This window comes from Strongylocentrotus purpuratus, unplaced genomic scaffold (genome assembly GCF_000002235.5).
Source record: "Strongylocentrotus purpuratus isolate Spur 01 unplaced genomic scaffold, Spur_5.0 spur5_scaffold_6, whole genome shotgun sequence".
In the NCBI taxonomy this organism is placed as follows: Eukaryota; Metazoa; Echinodermata; class Echinoidea; order Camarodonta; family Strongylocentrotidae; genus Strongylocentrotus; species Strongylocentrotus purpuratus.
In genome coordinates, this window is record NW_022145612.1 from 25676124 (window position 1) to 25690895 (window position 14772).

The window sequence follows — 14772 nt, forward strand, 5'->3', positions numbered from 1 at the left end:
GTCTGGTAGACCGTAAAATAAACTGTTGCAGTAGTCAAGGTGTGATGAAACGAATGCGTGAACTAATCGTTCAGTTGCGCTGGCCGTCAGGTACTTTCTTATTTTACCTCTCTTGGAGATTCCAAAAGCTGCTGCCCGAAACTTTGAACGTATGTGGTCGACACCGAGATCACGAGAGGCCTGAACACATCCAATAGACGTTCCATCGCCAATCTGCAGTACAGGGAGAGTCTAAGCACCTCTGAACCTGGAGAATACATGGATGACCTCAGTCTTAGAGCCATTGAGTTGAAGATTGTTCCGTAGTGACCATTCCTTAACATCTGCTATACACTGCTGTAGCTTTTGAAGTCTGACGTCATGTTCCTCAGGTCTGATGACGGCATACAACTGAGTGTCATCTGCTTACATGGTATGCAGGATTCCTTGATGGGCGTTGATGACTTGCGATAGAGGGCCAGTGTACAGAACAAACGCCAAAGGACCAATGACTGATCCCTGAGGAATACCATGGGAGAGAGGAAAAGACTTGGCAACAGCATCGTTAACTATGATCTTCTGTCTCCGATTTTTTAGATAGGAGACGACCGGCCACTGTCGCCCTACATCCTTGATGCCGTAGTCACGTTCAAGGATTTCAATCAAATTCACATGGTCAATGGTATCGAAAGCAGCACTGTAATCCAGTAGAACCAGTATTGCTTCATAACCCCTGTCGACAGCCAGTAACAGATGGTTCATCACTTTCAACAGTGCTGTTTCAGTTGAGTAGGACGAGCGATAGGCCGACTGCATCTTGGAAAACAAGCAATTCTTCTCTAGATATGCTTTCAACTGGAAGCTAGCAACTCTTTCAAGAATTTTCGCAAGGAACATCAGGTTAGAACACATGAACAAATTTGACCCACATTCAGCCAAAAAATCAATGAGTCATTTGTGTACCTCCCACACAGACGACGAACGTTCGAGTGCACTAGAGCGTAACACCAAGGTACCGGACTCGTCGATTTTTATGAAATAGGGGTTTATCGTATAAAACTGGTGTGAATGTGTGTGAATGTCAGCACCGCTGTGCGTGTGTGACTTGTCAACACTCTCCCTCTCTCTCTCTCCCCTCTTCTTCCGAAAAAAGGAAAACAAATCACGAATATATATATATATATATATATGTATGTCTAGCAGATGCACATCACAATGCATACGTCCATTGTCATCCCTCTGTCTAAGATGGGCGGGATCACCCTGCAATATGAATACGCGATTCCTTCACTAGCAGATCGACCATGAATATTTAGATCTGCTCTCCAGCGAGTTCAGAGTGCCATTAAGTTGCTAAATTTCAGGAAAACTAAAGAATCCAGTGTCTCGTAAGAGATATAATCTAATCCCTACACACCTATTTCGTAAAAGATCGTCCATAATATCTAAATTCCCTTCAGTAAATTGCTGAAATCAACGTAAAATGTGTCTTTTCCATCGCCGGAGCCGAGTCAAATTTGGTGGTAGAAATACGCAAGGCTGCGAGCATGTGTAAGCCTCATTGTCAGCTGTGTAAAAACTTTGCTTACGCACTTGCATGTATTAAAGAGGTCGATGCGTAAGTTTACAAAAGCTATTTTTTTATTGGATTGAAATTGGCCCTACTTTCTTGACAACCAATCAAATTATGTGTTACATCAGATGAAAGGGGATTATATACTCTATGTTTTCGCGGCCGAGACCACCCAAAAACCAGTAGTAGTTACGAGCATTATCTCCTTGAAGTACACAACCCCAGTGAAAAAGACGAATTTTCCTGTGATCTCCATAGAGAAATCACAAATTGAATGATTGTTGTCCATTTTTGAAGACGAAAAGGCCCTATTTTCCAGTCTACAAATCAGTTCGAAATTGGTATCAGTGGAAAGAACAGTATTTGAAAATGTGATTTCCACCCGAGATTGTGTGTAATCAAAGTTTGTTTTCCTTGTAGGAGCATTTCTTTGCACAATTAGCGCATTTTCAAAGACGATTTCACGTGTTGTAGACCGCGGAGCGAGACCGCATGAGCAGATGCCCGAAATTTGTTCATATGACAGGTCTATAGTTCCTTAGGTCATTGTGATCCAAACTACGCTTCTTCAGAAGAAGAAGCACTCTCAGCCGTACTGCTGCAGTACCATGAGTTTTGTCGCCAGAAGGTATGTATAATATTGACCCAGATGAGTGTGAGTATCTTCAGTCTAATTCAGTCCAATATAATGGCGACAGAGGGTCAGTATTATACACTCTATGGTGACAGAGCACTGGCATGTGGAGGCCCTTAACTGTGGAATGCTCTGTATCAGTTAGTCGAAGTTTTCAAAAAGGTCCTTAAAATTTGTTGTTGATAACCTTGAATTGTTAATTGCACTTTGTAAAGCGCATTGTGCAGGCCTATGGTCCTGAAATGTGCTTTAGAAGAACTTTTATTAGTTTTGTTTAGGTCAATGCCATTGTCTCTCCCCTTCTTATTATTATTATTATTATGTACCAGTTGACCAACAGAGACAAATACACCATCAATGAAACTGAGGGAAGCCTAATGATCAACAATGTCAAGAAAGTGGATAGCGGAGAATATGAATGCACAGCAGAAAACTCAATCGATGGACAAGATCATGAGGCAACGGGTAGTGCAACCCTGATAGTGCTAGGTGAGAGGGGTTTTTTTTAATTTCAATTTTCTTATTCTTGGCTTCTTTTTCGTTCTGATTTAGATTTTCTTAATTACAATCCTTTCTCTTATTACTCTTCCACAGGGTTGCAAGTACCATTTTCTTTTTTCCCTTCATTAAAACTGTACTTATCCTCACTACTGCCTATATTGACGTTATTAACATGTCCTTCCAAGTTCTTGTTTTCAGAGTACCTGTTGGCTTTGAAGTCCTTTGTTTTGCCACAATTTGCAAAATGTCCCCTTTTCTCGTACTTCTCACACGTCTTGTCCCTTGCAGGGCATTTGGAGTCTTTTTGCAAAGTGCCCATCTGAAACATAATTGCTGTTTCCTCCCGTAGCACCACCCTCTTGTTGCTGACCATCTCGTTCTCTCCTTGAGTAGGCTGTTGGGTCCTGACTCGCTGTCACAGCATGGATGCCTCCTGGATCATGCTCTCATTCACCTGCTGCATTTATCTGCCTCATCTGACTCTCTTTAATTTAGGTCGTGGATGCAATTGTCTGTAACTGTGCCCCTTTTCCAATAACTTAGCATGGATTTTGGACGACCTGCACTTTTCGATGACTTGATCCCAGATATTTTCATCCACATCTTGGAATCTTGGAATAGACACTTTCTGCCGAGGTCTTGTTACAAACTGTTCAATGTTCTCATTATCCTCTTGCTTAATGCTCTTAAATAAGTAACACTCATAGGGGATGTTGAGTTTTGTCGCGAAATATTTGTTTAGTTTCGCCTTTGCTTTAGCATATTCATCCTGTTGACTTTCTCTTTCCCCTCCTTCCACCGAAGTTGTACCTTTGTATATTTGAAGTGTCTTCCGGCAATGCAAAGTAAATGTCCTGCACCTCAGGTCCAGTGCAAATAAGTATCCACTTTAATGATTATTCTATAATGAGGTCTCCTGCAAGCAAAGTGCCAATGTTCACAACTTCACACCCATATGTACGCTACCTGCTGTTAGCGTAGCAAACAAAAGAGAAAAATTTATTGAGAAAGCCCAGAGGAGTAACTTCTCATTGCTTGAAGAATTTTTCACTATTGCATAGTGCACAGTTTGACCCAGGCAGAACACATGTCTTGTATTTGGATCCAGGCCAATATGACATTAATATAGGGGGTGGAGCATGATAATTTATCATGAAAATGCTGCCAACTTTATAATAACACTAATGATAGAACAGTTCTTAAATAACACATACCCTTGAAATAGTCTCTATGCACTTCGGAAAAAGTAAGAAAGAAGTCATATATTTAAAATAGCAATTAATCAATTACATGAATATGTTTTAAGAGCAGTTTTAATTTTTTATTTTTAATTACATTTTTTAATCAAATTTTGTAAAGTAATTTTATGATTTTATAAGGACTGTCGGTGATATTATTAGTGTTATGATGAATGTTCATAGTGTGGAGTTGTGAAAAAAGGGTTTTGTAGTCTTGGGATAAACATGTCTTCTACTTTTATAGATTTTAATAAATGCAATATTTTTCAGTGGTCTGGTAGCAGAATAATGAAAGAGAGCATTAAGCAAAGAGAGAGGAGAGAAGTTGAAAGAAGAGAGGGAGCAAATAAAATAGAGAAGAAAAGAGAAGAAAGAGAGAGTGAGAGTGAGAGTGAGAGAGTGAGAGAGTGAGAGGAGATAGGTACATATATAGACAAAGAAAAAAGAAAGAGGGACCACGAAAGGGACAAAAATCAGAAACATGATTGAGCAGCAGAAGCACGTACACAAATAACCATGTTATGTCTCTTGTCCAGTATGTTAAATTGATTTTTTAAATAATTTATTTTAGGTACTCTTCTAGATGATTTTCCACCTTCCATAGTGGAACAGCCTGAATCGGTTACTGGAGACCAACGTATCCCATTAACTCTACCATGCAGAGCTATTGGAACACCAGAACCTACGTAAGTTGCAGACATAGAAGAATATTAACACTGCAGTTGTAGATTCTCAAGTATGATTGGTAGATTTTCAAACATATACTTTGTCAAGGAAAAAATGTAGGTAAAACATATTGTTTGCAAACAACATTCCAGAGGGTCTTAATCTCTCGCAAATGCTTGAAATGACTGTAGCTACTTGAAGATAAGTTTGGGGTAGTTCCTATGTGCAATGCATCACAATTTTTTTAAACACCAGATTCTGTGGAATTTCTATTGAATGTGTGTACGAAAGTGTACTACTCGGAGAAGGATCGTGCTTTAATATTCGATGTGGAAGGCAACGCTCACGTTCATTCGCCTGGATGGGGTAGCCTAGCTAGTGATTTAACCAAAACTTGAGGCCAACTTGAGGGACACACTATCATTTGGGATGCCTCAAAGTATCGCCTGCTAGAGGTCGGAGAGCGCATACAGTTCGGTTAAGAATGAGATAGTATTTTGAGAACATTTCCTTAGCAAGGACCCATGCAACCATGCTCACCATGGGGTGGAATGGGGATTGGTAGGATGAAAGTGATAATATAGTATTTAATTATGTATCAATGATTTATTTCAATACCAGGTACTACTGGGAGAAGGATGGTAGTTTATTTGACGTGGACAGCAATGATCGCACTAGGCTAGATGGGGGAAACCTAGTGATCGAATCATTAACAACAGCAGACGATGGACAGTACCAATGTTTTGCTAACAACAGGCTTGGAACAGCAATGTCCCAGAAGATTAGGACATCATTGGCATGTAAGTTGATGCCTTCATTGTTGGTATAGTGTCGTATGGAACGGATAAGCCCTAGTACTGTAAAGCTGTTACTTCGCATGAGTCATTTTCAGCGCTGAGCGACCCCAAAACATATTCTCAGGTTCTTAAATTTGTGTTGCACAGTTCACTCTATTATTTTCATTCATATCGGTGCATTTGTACTAGTATTGCATGGAATTCAGCCTGTTCAAAACATGCATAAGAAATCATGCTTATATTTTTGCGAGTTCTCAAATTCCCGCTTTCCGATATTCGCGCAAAATACGTGAAAATTAATGTACGACAAAATATTTCTACTTTTACAGTAAGTTTTTAATTGAAAAATCAATTGGTGAAGCCAAGTATCAAGTCTCATTCATGTTCTGGGTCACAAACTTGTTGTCATTATACTCTGTGAAATAGAGAATTGGGATGTTAGTATTATTATAGATCTAGGATCGTTGGTCAGTTTTGACATAGAGTACCAAGTTATAAAACCTACATGTTTCTGTTGTCTCTGTGTTTTATCTCCAGTCATGGAACAGTTTGTTAACACTGCACCTGCAATGGTACAAATGAGCCAGGGACAACCCCTGAAGCTCCGTTGTGGTGGATCCCCCGGCGTCCCTAATGGCAATCCTGCTCCCTTGATCTACTGGACCGATGCAGCTCCCAAACCCACACCCATTGGATATGACGCACGGATTAACCAGGATCTAGAAGGGAACCTGGTCTTTTCAAACGTAATTGCAAGCGACGCTAAAGGCTACTACTGTCTAGCCATCAATAACGTAGGGTCGTTCCAGAGGTCACCAAAAATCACGCTGAGTGTTACAGGTAGGTGTACAGCTGATGTACCTATTAACATAGACACAATTAAACCAGAAACTTTTGCACTCATGAATTCTTTCATGAATTTCAGGAGTGGTTAAGATTCGCCAAAGATTGTGTATCATGGTATCACAATTGACACAGCACTGAATATTCACAATTTGCTAAAATTGCTTGCTGTATGAATGGATGTTGTTTACAATCCACAAAGGTTTATGGTTTTAGAGTACCTGATAATACAAAAGGAGGCTAAGATTTAGATTTACAACCCTCCTGTCTTGTATATCCCTGTTTTTCCATTAAAAATGCATTTCTTTCCTTTTGTTATCCTTTAACTTCTTCAATTCATACATACTTAATTGTTTATAGATAACCGGCCCCCTCCCTCCATTAAAAAAAAAAATCCATTTACATTCTGCATTATCCCTTCCCTTCCGCTTCTTCTCGTTCTTTGCTATGATAATGATAAAATCATCTTTGTTTGATCAAACTCAGTTCAGAGACGGCTGTAATATCCATAAATATAACCATTTCTAATATTTGTAGGGCCCCACAAATATTCAGTAATTTTGAACCAGCCGTTGAAAAACAAGATAGCACCTTATACGTTCTATTCCAGTCAATGCTATTATTAGCTTTTTGTTGGCTTTTTTGTGTTGGTTATAATAAGTACAAATAGCCAGCCTGTGTATTTACCACAATAGATGTATCTATCTATTATTTGCTAGTTTACCTAAACTACGCAGCCATCGAGAACTAAAACGTCACATTCGCGCATGCTCCACCCCAATACATCGCCTTACCAGGGTGCATGTGCGAAACCACACACCCGCCATCTTCCTCTTTCTATTCTCGCACACCGAGAGAACTCCTTTACAGCTAAGTCACTGTTCAAATTTGAGGATTTTTTGTCCTTTTTGGCACGGCTTAGTTAGTTTTGTGCATTTAATTCCGTCATTTAATTACAATTAATTTAGTTGTACAGGTTCCCGGTCACATTTTATATTTAAGGTAAAATTTAAACTTTCATTTCTGCCTCGCAATTTCCTCTTTCGCGACCGTTTTTGCAGGCTTTGTTACGCCACTGGGCTGTGCGTTCTGTCTCGGGCTTAGCGCCCTTTTGTTGGTGGTTTTTTGTTTGTTGGGTGAGGCAGAAAATTTATTCATCTGCCTAGCGTCCCACCTTAGCTCGCTCCGCTGGTCACAGCTAGCTGCGGTGCGGCCTTTGTCTGCTCGTGTTTGTTTGGATTTATTTTCGTGCATACTTTTTGGGTTTGAGTTTTATTTTGTGAAACATTTTATTTGAGATTGTTTTGTCTGGAAATAAAGTGAGCGCTGAGTTTATTTTGCTCTTGATCTCTTTGTTTGGATTTACTCTTTGTTTGGTTTTTCTCTTTGTCTACATGTTGTCATGGATGCCTCTGAACCTGGTACCCGTGCCTCTCCTCCCACAAATGCCGCTCCCGGTGGTGTGAGTGGCGAGCCGACTACTTGCTCAGGTGTTGTCTACCCGGGCATGTCAGTGGATAGGTTAGGGACCGCTGGTAGCGGCTCCCCGACAACTTCTTTGCTGTTTGCCGCCCGGCTCCCCCACTCAGTGTTATTTAGGGTACGCGTATGCTCTTTTTGAAAGCACCCCCTATCTGAGGAGTGCCAACATTTCCAAACCCCCCTTTCGCAGGCTTTTCGCGGGCTTTTCCTGCCTTGGAGACCCCCTAAATACGGAAAAATTCTCAATGTACCCCCCTAAATTCGGAATAATTTCTCAGGAGTCCAAAGAGATGAGAGAACAAAGAAAAAACACCCCTTTTTTAAAGAAATCTCCGGGTGAAAAGTCAAATACACCCCTTTTTTACAATTCTCGGGCCGGACATTGTCGCACGAAAAGTACCCCTTTACCGGACATTTTGGTAACACGCATGCGGTCATTCCGACCCCGGAGTGGGGGGGCCGGTGTTTGTCGACTCAACTTGGCATTAAGGCTACTGCTGGGACCTGTGGTCCCAGCAAGGGGGTCACATTTTCCGGCCACAAGCCCCCGCCGACACTGGGCAAGGGCGTTGTCGGCTTAACGACCACTGACGTTCGACCCCGGGGTAAGAATGATGTCTCATTTCTGACCACTGACATTCGAGCACCGATCACTGGCATAGCTCCAGCCGGTAATCTGTTCATTTTTAGTAAATCTGCAGCACCCCATGCAGCCTTGATAACTCGGGAGCCAACTCCCTCCAGTCACAGATGGGTGGTTTCAGACCGTAAGAGACTGTCCGACCCCTGTCCAATAAGTCTAAGGTGTTGGCTTCTCTGCTGGCAGTTGTAGCCAGCACTGGATGCCTTCTCCCTCCATTGGGGGTACTTCTGGGGGTACGCTTTTCCCCCCCTTTCCTCCGATTCCTCAGGTCCTGAGAAAGATCAAGGAGGATCATGCAGGCGTGGGTCCATCGGGTAGCTCCGCATCGGCTGAGGAGACCGTGGTTCCCTCTTTTCTTTTCCCTCTCCTGCTGAGGCTGGCTGTGGTGTCCCAACCTCTGTCGGGGATTCTTCATCATCGTCCCACGGTGCTCTCTCTGACTGCCTGGCCATTGTCGGGCCATTGTCGGGGAGGAAGCTATGGCTTTGGGACTCTCTGAGAGAGCCTCTCAGTTTGTAGTCCAGAGTCATAGGGATTCCACGAGGGCCCTTTTCAACTCTAGTTTGGAGCCCTTTTCCATTTGGTGTAAAGACCTCTGGCTTCGGTAGGTCTTCTTTTTTTTTTTTCTTTCTTTCCCCCCTTCTCATTTCTCTATGTATCTCATTCTAATTCTATCCCTCTGCGCCTCAAAATAATTTACTAGATCGATGACGCATAATAAATGCTGTATTATTATTATTATATTAGGTGTGATAGCAGATTTTTTGATTTCCTTGTTTGAAAAGGGTAGAGCCCTTTCCACTATTCATGGTTACCGTTGGGCCATCGCCGTCATTCATGCCGGGTTTCCGGAGTGCTCAGGAGCTTCTAACTCCCATTTCTTGTCCAAGTTACTGTGTTACTTTTTTCTGCAGCAGCCAGCTAACCCAAAGCTGGCTCTTTCTTGGAGCCTGCGGAAGGTTTTGGGGGCATATTGGCTAAGCCTCCTTTTGAGCCTATGTCTAAGGCGTCTCTTATACATTTAACGGTTAAGACCGTGTTTCTCATGGTGATAGCGTCTGGACAGAAGAGGAGTACTCTCCATGCCCAGATACCTCCCCCGGCCACATCAGGTTGGAGAGGTGGAGGTTCTGTTGATTCCAAGGCCCTCCACTATTGCCAAGAATCAGTTAGCGTCCTCCGGGCCGGGGTTTTCCTCAGCCTTCTTTCAGATTTCTCCTCAGTCACGGAGGACAAGGTGTGGTGCCCGGTGAGGGCCGGCGGTTAAGTGGTACCTGGACAGGACCAAGGGTCATCGTAAAGATGATCAGTTATTTCTCATCACTCGAGAGCTTTCCTCTCCTGCTTCTAGAGAGTCCATTTCTAGGTGGATTGTTGAAGCCATCCAGGCGGCTGGTCCTGAGGCCTCCTCCCAGAGGGCAGGGCCAAGACCCACGATACTAGGAGTATCAGTACTTCCTGGGCGCTTGTTCAGGGAGTGGGCTTGGACGATATTTTGAAGGCAGCCTTTTGGCATTCTCCCAATTCGTTTACTTCTTTTTATCTTGGACATCCCCTCTGGTGAGGTTTTGCTTGCAACCTCGTCCCTAAGGGTGGCAGCATATGTCCCTCCCTCCTCTCCTTGCCCAGCAACATGTTCGAAGCATTGTCTCTGGCTGCTTGTTAAAGAGGAAGATAGCGGGCGTGCGGTTGTGCACATGAACCCTGGGAAGACGATGTATTGGGGTGGGGCATGTGCAAATGTGACGTTTTAGTTCTTGATGGCTTCGTAGTTTAGGTAAACTAGCAAATAATAGGTAGATACATAGATTTATATAGTAATAATAAAATCAGTAATGATTTTCCTGATTGTTATTATCAATTAATTAACAGTCACCATATTTTTTTAAAAGTAAAGCGGAATCGGTAAGATCGTATTTAATCTAGATACACACATTTTGGGGTCTAAAATTACCTTCATAACAATTTTAGGTGCTAAAATTTTAGGGCACAAAAAATGTCATAAATAACAATAAGAGCAATAACCAAGCACTTTGAAGGTATTTGCGGTCTTAAACAAGAACTCAACTATCCTCTTAAGGTAGTCAAATGCATCTGATATATTCAGCTTTACAAAAGAACATAGGCCTAACTCAATCTTGTTCGTACCTTAATGCACTATACAGTCAGACCCCAGCGCATTTGGAATGAGGTTTTACAGTGAAGATTTCTTCAGCATCTAGATCAATATCTTGAATGATTTACTTGCAATTTATATAACTCAGCATGATTTTCAGGGTTATTTTTCTATTTTCATTAGCGCATCATAAATGTTGTTGGAAATTCAATTCAAATATATACCTATGAAATTTATAACGTACAAAATATTAAAAAAATGAATTAACACCCCTTGTTTTTATGCATTCACAACAAAGTAGCAAGGGGCATTATGTTTCCGGGTTGTCTGTCAGTACGTCCGTCTGTACATCTCGTTCTCGTGATCGCATTATCACAAGAACCAAGTGATGGATTTTCACCAAACTTGAATCATGTATGTATCTTGCAGAGCTAATGAACTGAATAGATTTTAGGTCACAAGGTCAAAGGTCACAGGGCTCATTATGTATGCAAAAATAGCTTGTGATCACATTATCATAGAACAGATGGATGGATTACCATCAAACTCAAGACATGTACCGTTATCTTGCAAAGCCAATGAACTGATTAGATTTTGGGAGTCCTGAGGTCAAATGTCATGGGGGTCATTTATTTATTCCAAAATTGCTTGTAATCACAATATTCTGAGAACCTGTTAATGGATTAGAATCAAACTTGAATTCTAAAATTGCTTCTGTTTTGGTTTGCAAAATTGATGGAGGCATCATTTTCAACTGCATGCAGTTGCAGATCGATCATTTTTTTTTTGATCCCTTCTAGTTACTCTGTAAGTCACTCAATTGGGCTGGGAGTGGAGTCAAGTCTTAACCATTGTGCATTATTAGCATTCAATTTTCAATGTGCATATCATTCTACTCTTCATTGTAAGAATGCATCTTAATCAGGGAATAATAATGAACATATTTCCTTTTATAATTGTAACAAAATTATACCAAGATATACATATAGCATTTGGATATTGATTTGTTTTTTTGCATAAGAATACTTTGGCATTAGTAGAAGTAGTAGCAGTAATAGTAGTAGTAGTATAAACAATAACACCACCTCCATCATCATCATCATCATTATCATTATTATCATCACAAAAAACACCATTATGATTCATCAGAGGAAGAAAGTAGGAAGAAAGCACAAGAACAAAGGTTCATATCCAAGTTGATGTACTAGTGGCTCTTGGGAAGGCATTGTTCTTCAATCACCCAGTCCCTTGGATAGGATTTGGAGCAGTGGGTTCACGAGTTCCTCATTTACGAGCTTCTATTTGCTTTTAGATGACTTACCAGTCATCAGCATTTCTGTGTTAAAGTATGACTAAACTTTTTTATGATTAACTGTATAATTTCAGATTTGCCAGCAGTTGCAAGTGCAGCCCACTTAGACAGTCATCCAGCAGCAAGCGAAGTTGCCAATAGAACTCAGTCATTTAAGCTGAAATGCATTGCTTTTGGATAGTAAGTATGTTTTAAGGTTAACCCTCTATTCCCTCTCTCTCTCTCTATCTATCTTTTCTTTTTGCATTGATTTAGATTAAGAGAAATTTCTCCTGTCCTAAAATTTTCCTGTCCTAAATTTTTCCAACTTAACTTTTCCATAATGGAGATATATTTTTATGCCTCCGTTACGAAGTAGCCGGAGGCATTATGTTTTCAGGTTGTCCGTCCGTCCGTCCGTACGTCCCGTTCTCGTGATCGCGTTATCTGAAGAACCGATTGATGGATTCCTGCCAAACTTTGGTCATGTATGTATCTTGCAGAGCCGATGAACTGATTAGATTTTGGGGTCACGAGGTCAAAGGTCAAAGATCACAGGGCTCATTATGTATGCAAAAACAGCTTGTGATCGCGTTATATCAAGAACCAATTGATGGATTCCTGCCAAACATTGGTCATGTATGTATCTTGCAGAGCCGATGAACTGAATAGATTTTGGGGTCAGGAGGTCAAAGGTCAAAGGTCACAGGGCTCATTATGTATGCAAAAACAGCTTGTGATCGCGTTATCTCGAGAACCGATTGATGGATTCCTGCCAAACTTTGGTCATGTATGTATCTTGCAGAGCCGATGAACTGATCAGATTTTGGGGTCACGAGGTCAAATGTCAAAAGTCACAGGGCTTATTATGTATGCAAAAACAGCTCGTGATCGCGTTATCTCAAGAACCAATTGATGGATTCCTGCCAAACTTAGGTCATGTATGTTACTTGCAGAGCCGATGAACTGATTAGATTTTGGGGTCTTGGTCAAGGTCAAAGGTCTTGCGGCTCATGTATGCAAAAAAATAGCTTGTGATCGCATTATCATTAGAACAGATTGATGGATTCCTACCAAACTTAGATCATGTATGTATCTTGCAGAGCCAATGAACTGAGTAGATTCTTGGGTCATGAGGTCAAAGGTCAAATGTCATGGGCTCATTATGTATGCAAAAATAGCTTGTGAACGCATTCTCATTAGAACTGACAGATGGATTACTATTTAACTCAGGACATCTTGCAGAGCCAATGAACTGAGTACATTTTAGGGTCATGAGGTCAAAGATCAAAGGGTCATAAATGTATATGAGAAATTGCTTTTTGGTTTGTAAACTTGCTCTATGACGGAGGCATCATTTTCGACTGCGCGCAGTCGAAGTTCCATCTAGTTTCCTTACTTTTCTTGCATATACCTGTATCTTCTTTTTGAAAAATATTTGTACAAATTCTTTAAAAGATCCAACTGTAATGGCTTTAAAAAATATTGTGTAGGGCATAACATGGTCAAAGACCATTTTTGTAATGTAATCAAATTTAAAGCACAAATCTTTCATTTTACAAATTCTTGAATTCACCTGTTTGTAGTAATTGTATTTAAATAGTCGGCATGCAAATTGCACACATTACGTGTTGTTAGGTAGGACAAGCCATAATGTTTGTCCTACCTAGCAACAATTAATGTATGCAATTCGCACTCCCATTATTGAAATACAATTAATCAAAACAGGTGAATTAAATAATTTGTAACAAGGCACTATTAACAAAGATTTTTGAATTAAATTTGATTACATAACAAAAATGGCCTATTGCATGAAAATATCTCTCTCTTTTCCTCTCTCTTTCTCCCTTTCTCCCTTTTCCCCTTTCTCCAGCCCAACCCCTGTAATCACATGGAAGAGAGGAGAGGAGCAGCTACAGTCTGGAGGACGAGTATCTATTGAAGAATCCGGGCAGGCGCTGGTCATCTCCGCTGTCGAGAACAGTGACGAGGGAACATATACATGTGTTGCATCAAACACGGGAGGGGATGATGAATTCAGCACAGTAGTTACTGTGGAATGTAAGTTGCAAGTCAAATAATGATGTATATGGAGAGAAAAAAAATTAATGCCTGCAAATGCTTAGTTTTATACTATATCCTGATATTAGTAACAACATCTGTGCTTATATAAAGTCTTACTCTGTCCAATGAATAAGGTACAATGTTAAGTAGTTGTGTATTGAGACCTTTTGTAGTAGTCCATTTCATTTCCTTCTACTATGCTATAAATTGAACCAATTGTTAATGTGGTGTACATGGGATATATATAATTTTGTAGGCTATTGACCTTCAGGAAATAAGTATACAAGGATATCATAAAAACCATGTATTTAAGTGTATGTCTCTCTTTTATAAAACAAATGAAAAGACTGATGTCATAGTGATACATTTAACCCATTGCTTACGGGAACCTGGTGGTCCCTGTGAAAAGCCTATGGGAATAAGATAATTCAGTAGTAAACGGGTTAACAGGACCACTTTGTTACTTTTCTCTCCCTTTTTGTGTATTTAGCTGCGCCATATTTCCCAGCCCCACCCTTTGATGAAACCAAGGGACCTGGTGAATCATTTGACATTGAATGCCGTTCTGAGGGTGTTCCACCGCCCACTGTTGAATGGCTTGTTAACGGACAACCTTGGGCTGATTTTGAATGTAAAAGCAGCTATAGGACATTTTCATTTCAGTGTGGATCCAAGAGGACTTCCTCTGTTCTAGCTGCTGCTTTATTTATCATTAATGTAAAAAGATCAGTTTGTCTGCTCAGATACAGAAGGGCATTATTCTGTATAAAAGTGTATGAGTTAACACCCTCCAAAGAGAATTGAAAGTTGAAAATAGACTGAAGTTAAAATAATAAGTAAAGGTAGCAAAGTACCAGTAGTACTGGTACTACAGGGGAACAGACCTGTTAGTAGAATTAGCAGTAATAGTACAACTTGTAGAAGTTGCGTAGTAGGATGACAATG

At 40.7% G+C, this 14772-nt stretch overlaps 1 protein-coding gene across 10 annotated transcripts in view; it reads left to right on the forward strand.

Annotated features, from left to right (window-relative positions):
- The window catches only part of LOC764448 (hemicentin-1), a 92828-nt gene that overhangs the window by 46736 nt on the left and 31320 nt on the right, over positions 1–14772 (forward strand). For 9 of the 10 annotated variants that reach the window (XM_030973536.1, XM_030973538.1, XM_030973539.1 and 6 more), the window contains 7 exons: positions 2516–2675; positions 4497–4611; positions 5213–5391; positions 5926–6228; positions 11859–11964; positions 13637–13824; positions 14318–14458. The exons of the other annotated variant lie outside the window; for it this stretch is intronic. In XM_030973536.1, coding sequence (XP_030829396.1) covers positions 2516–2675; positions 4497–4611; positions 5213–5391; positions 5926–6228; positions 11859–11964; positions 13637–13824; positions 14318–14458 — 1192 coding nt within the window. The remainder of the gene's footprint in view (positions 1–2515; positions 2676–4496; positions 4612–5212; positions 5392–5925; positions 6229–11858; positions 11965–13636; positions 13825–14317; positions 14459–14772) is intronic. 10 annotated transcript variants of the gene reach the window in all.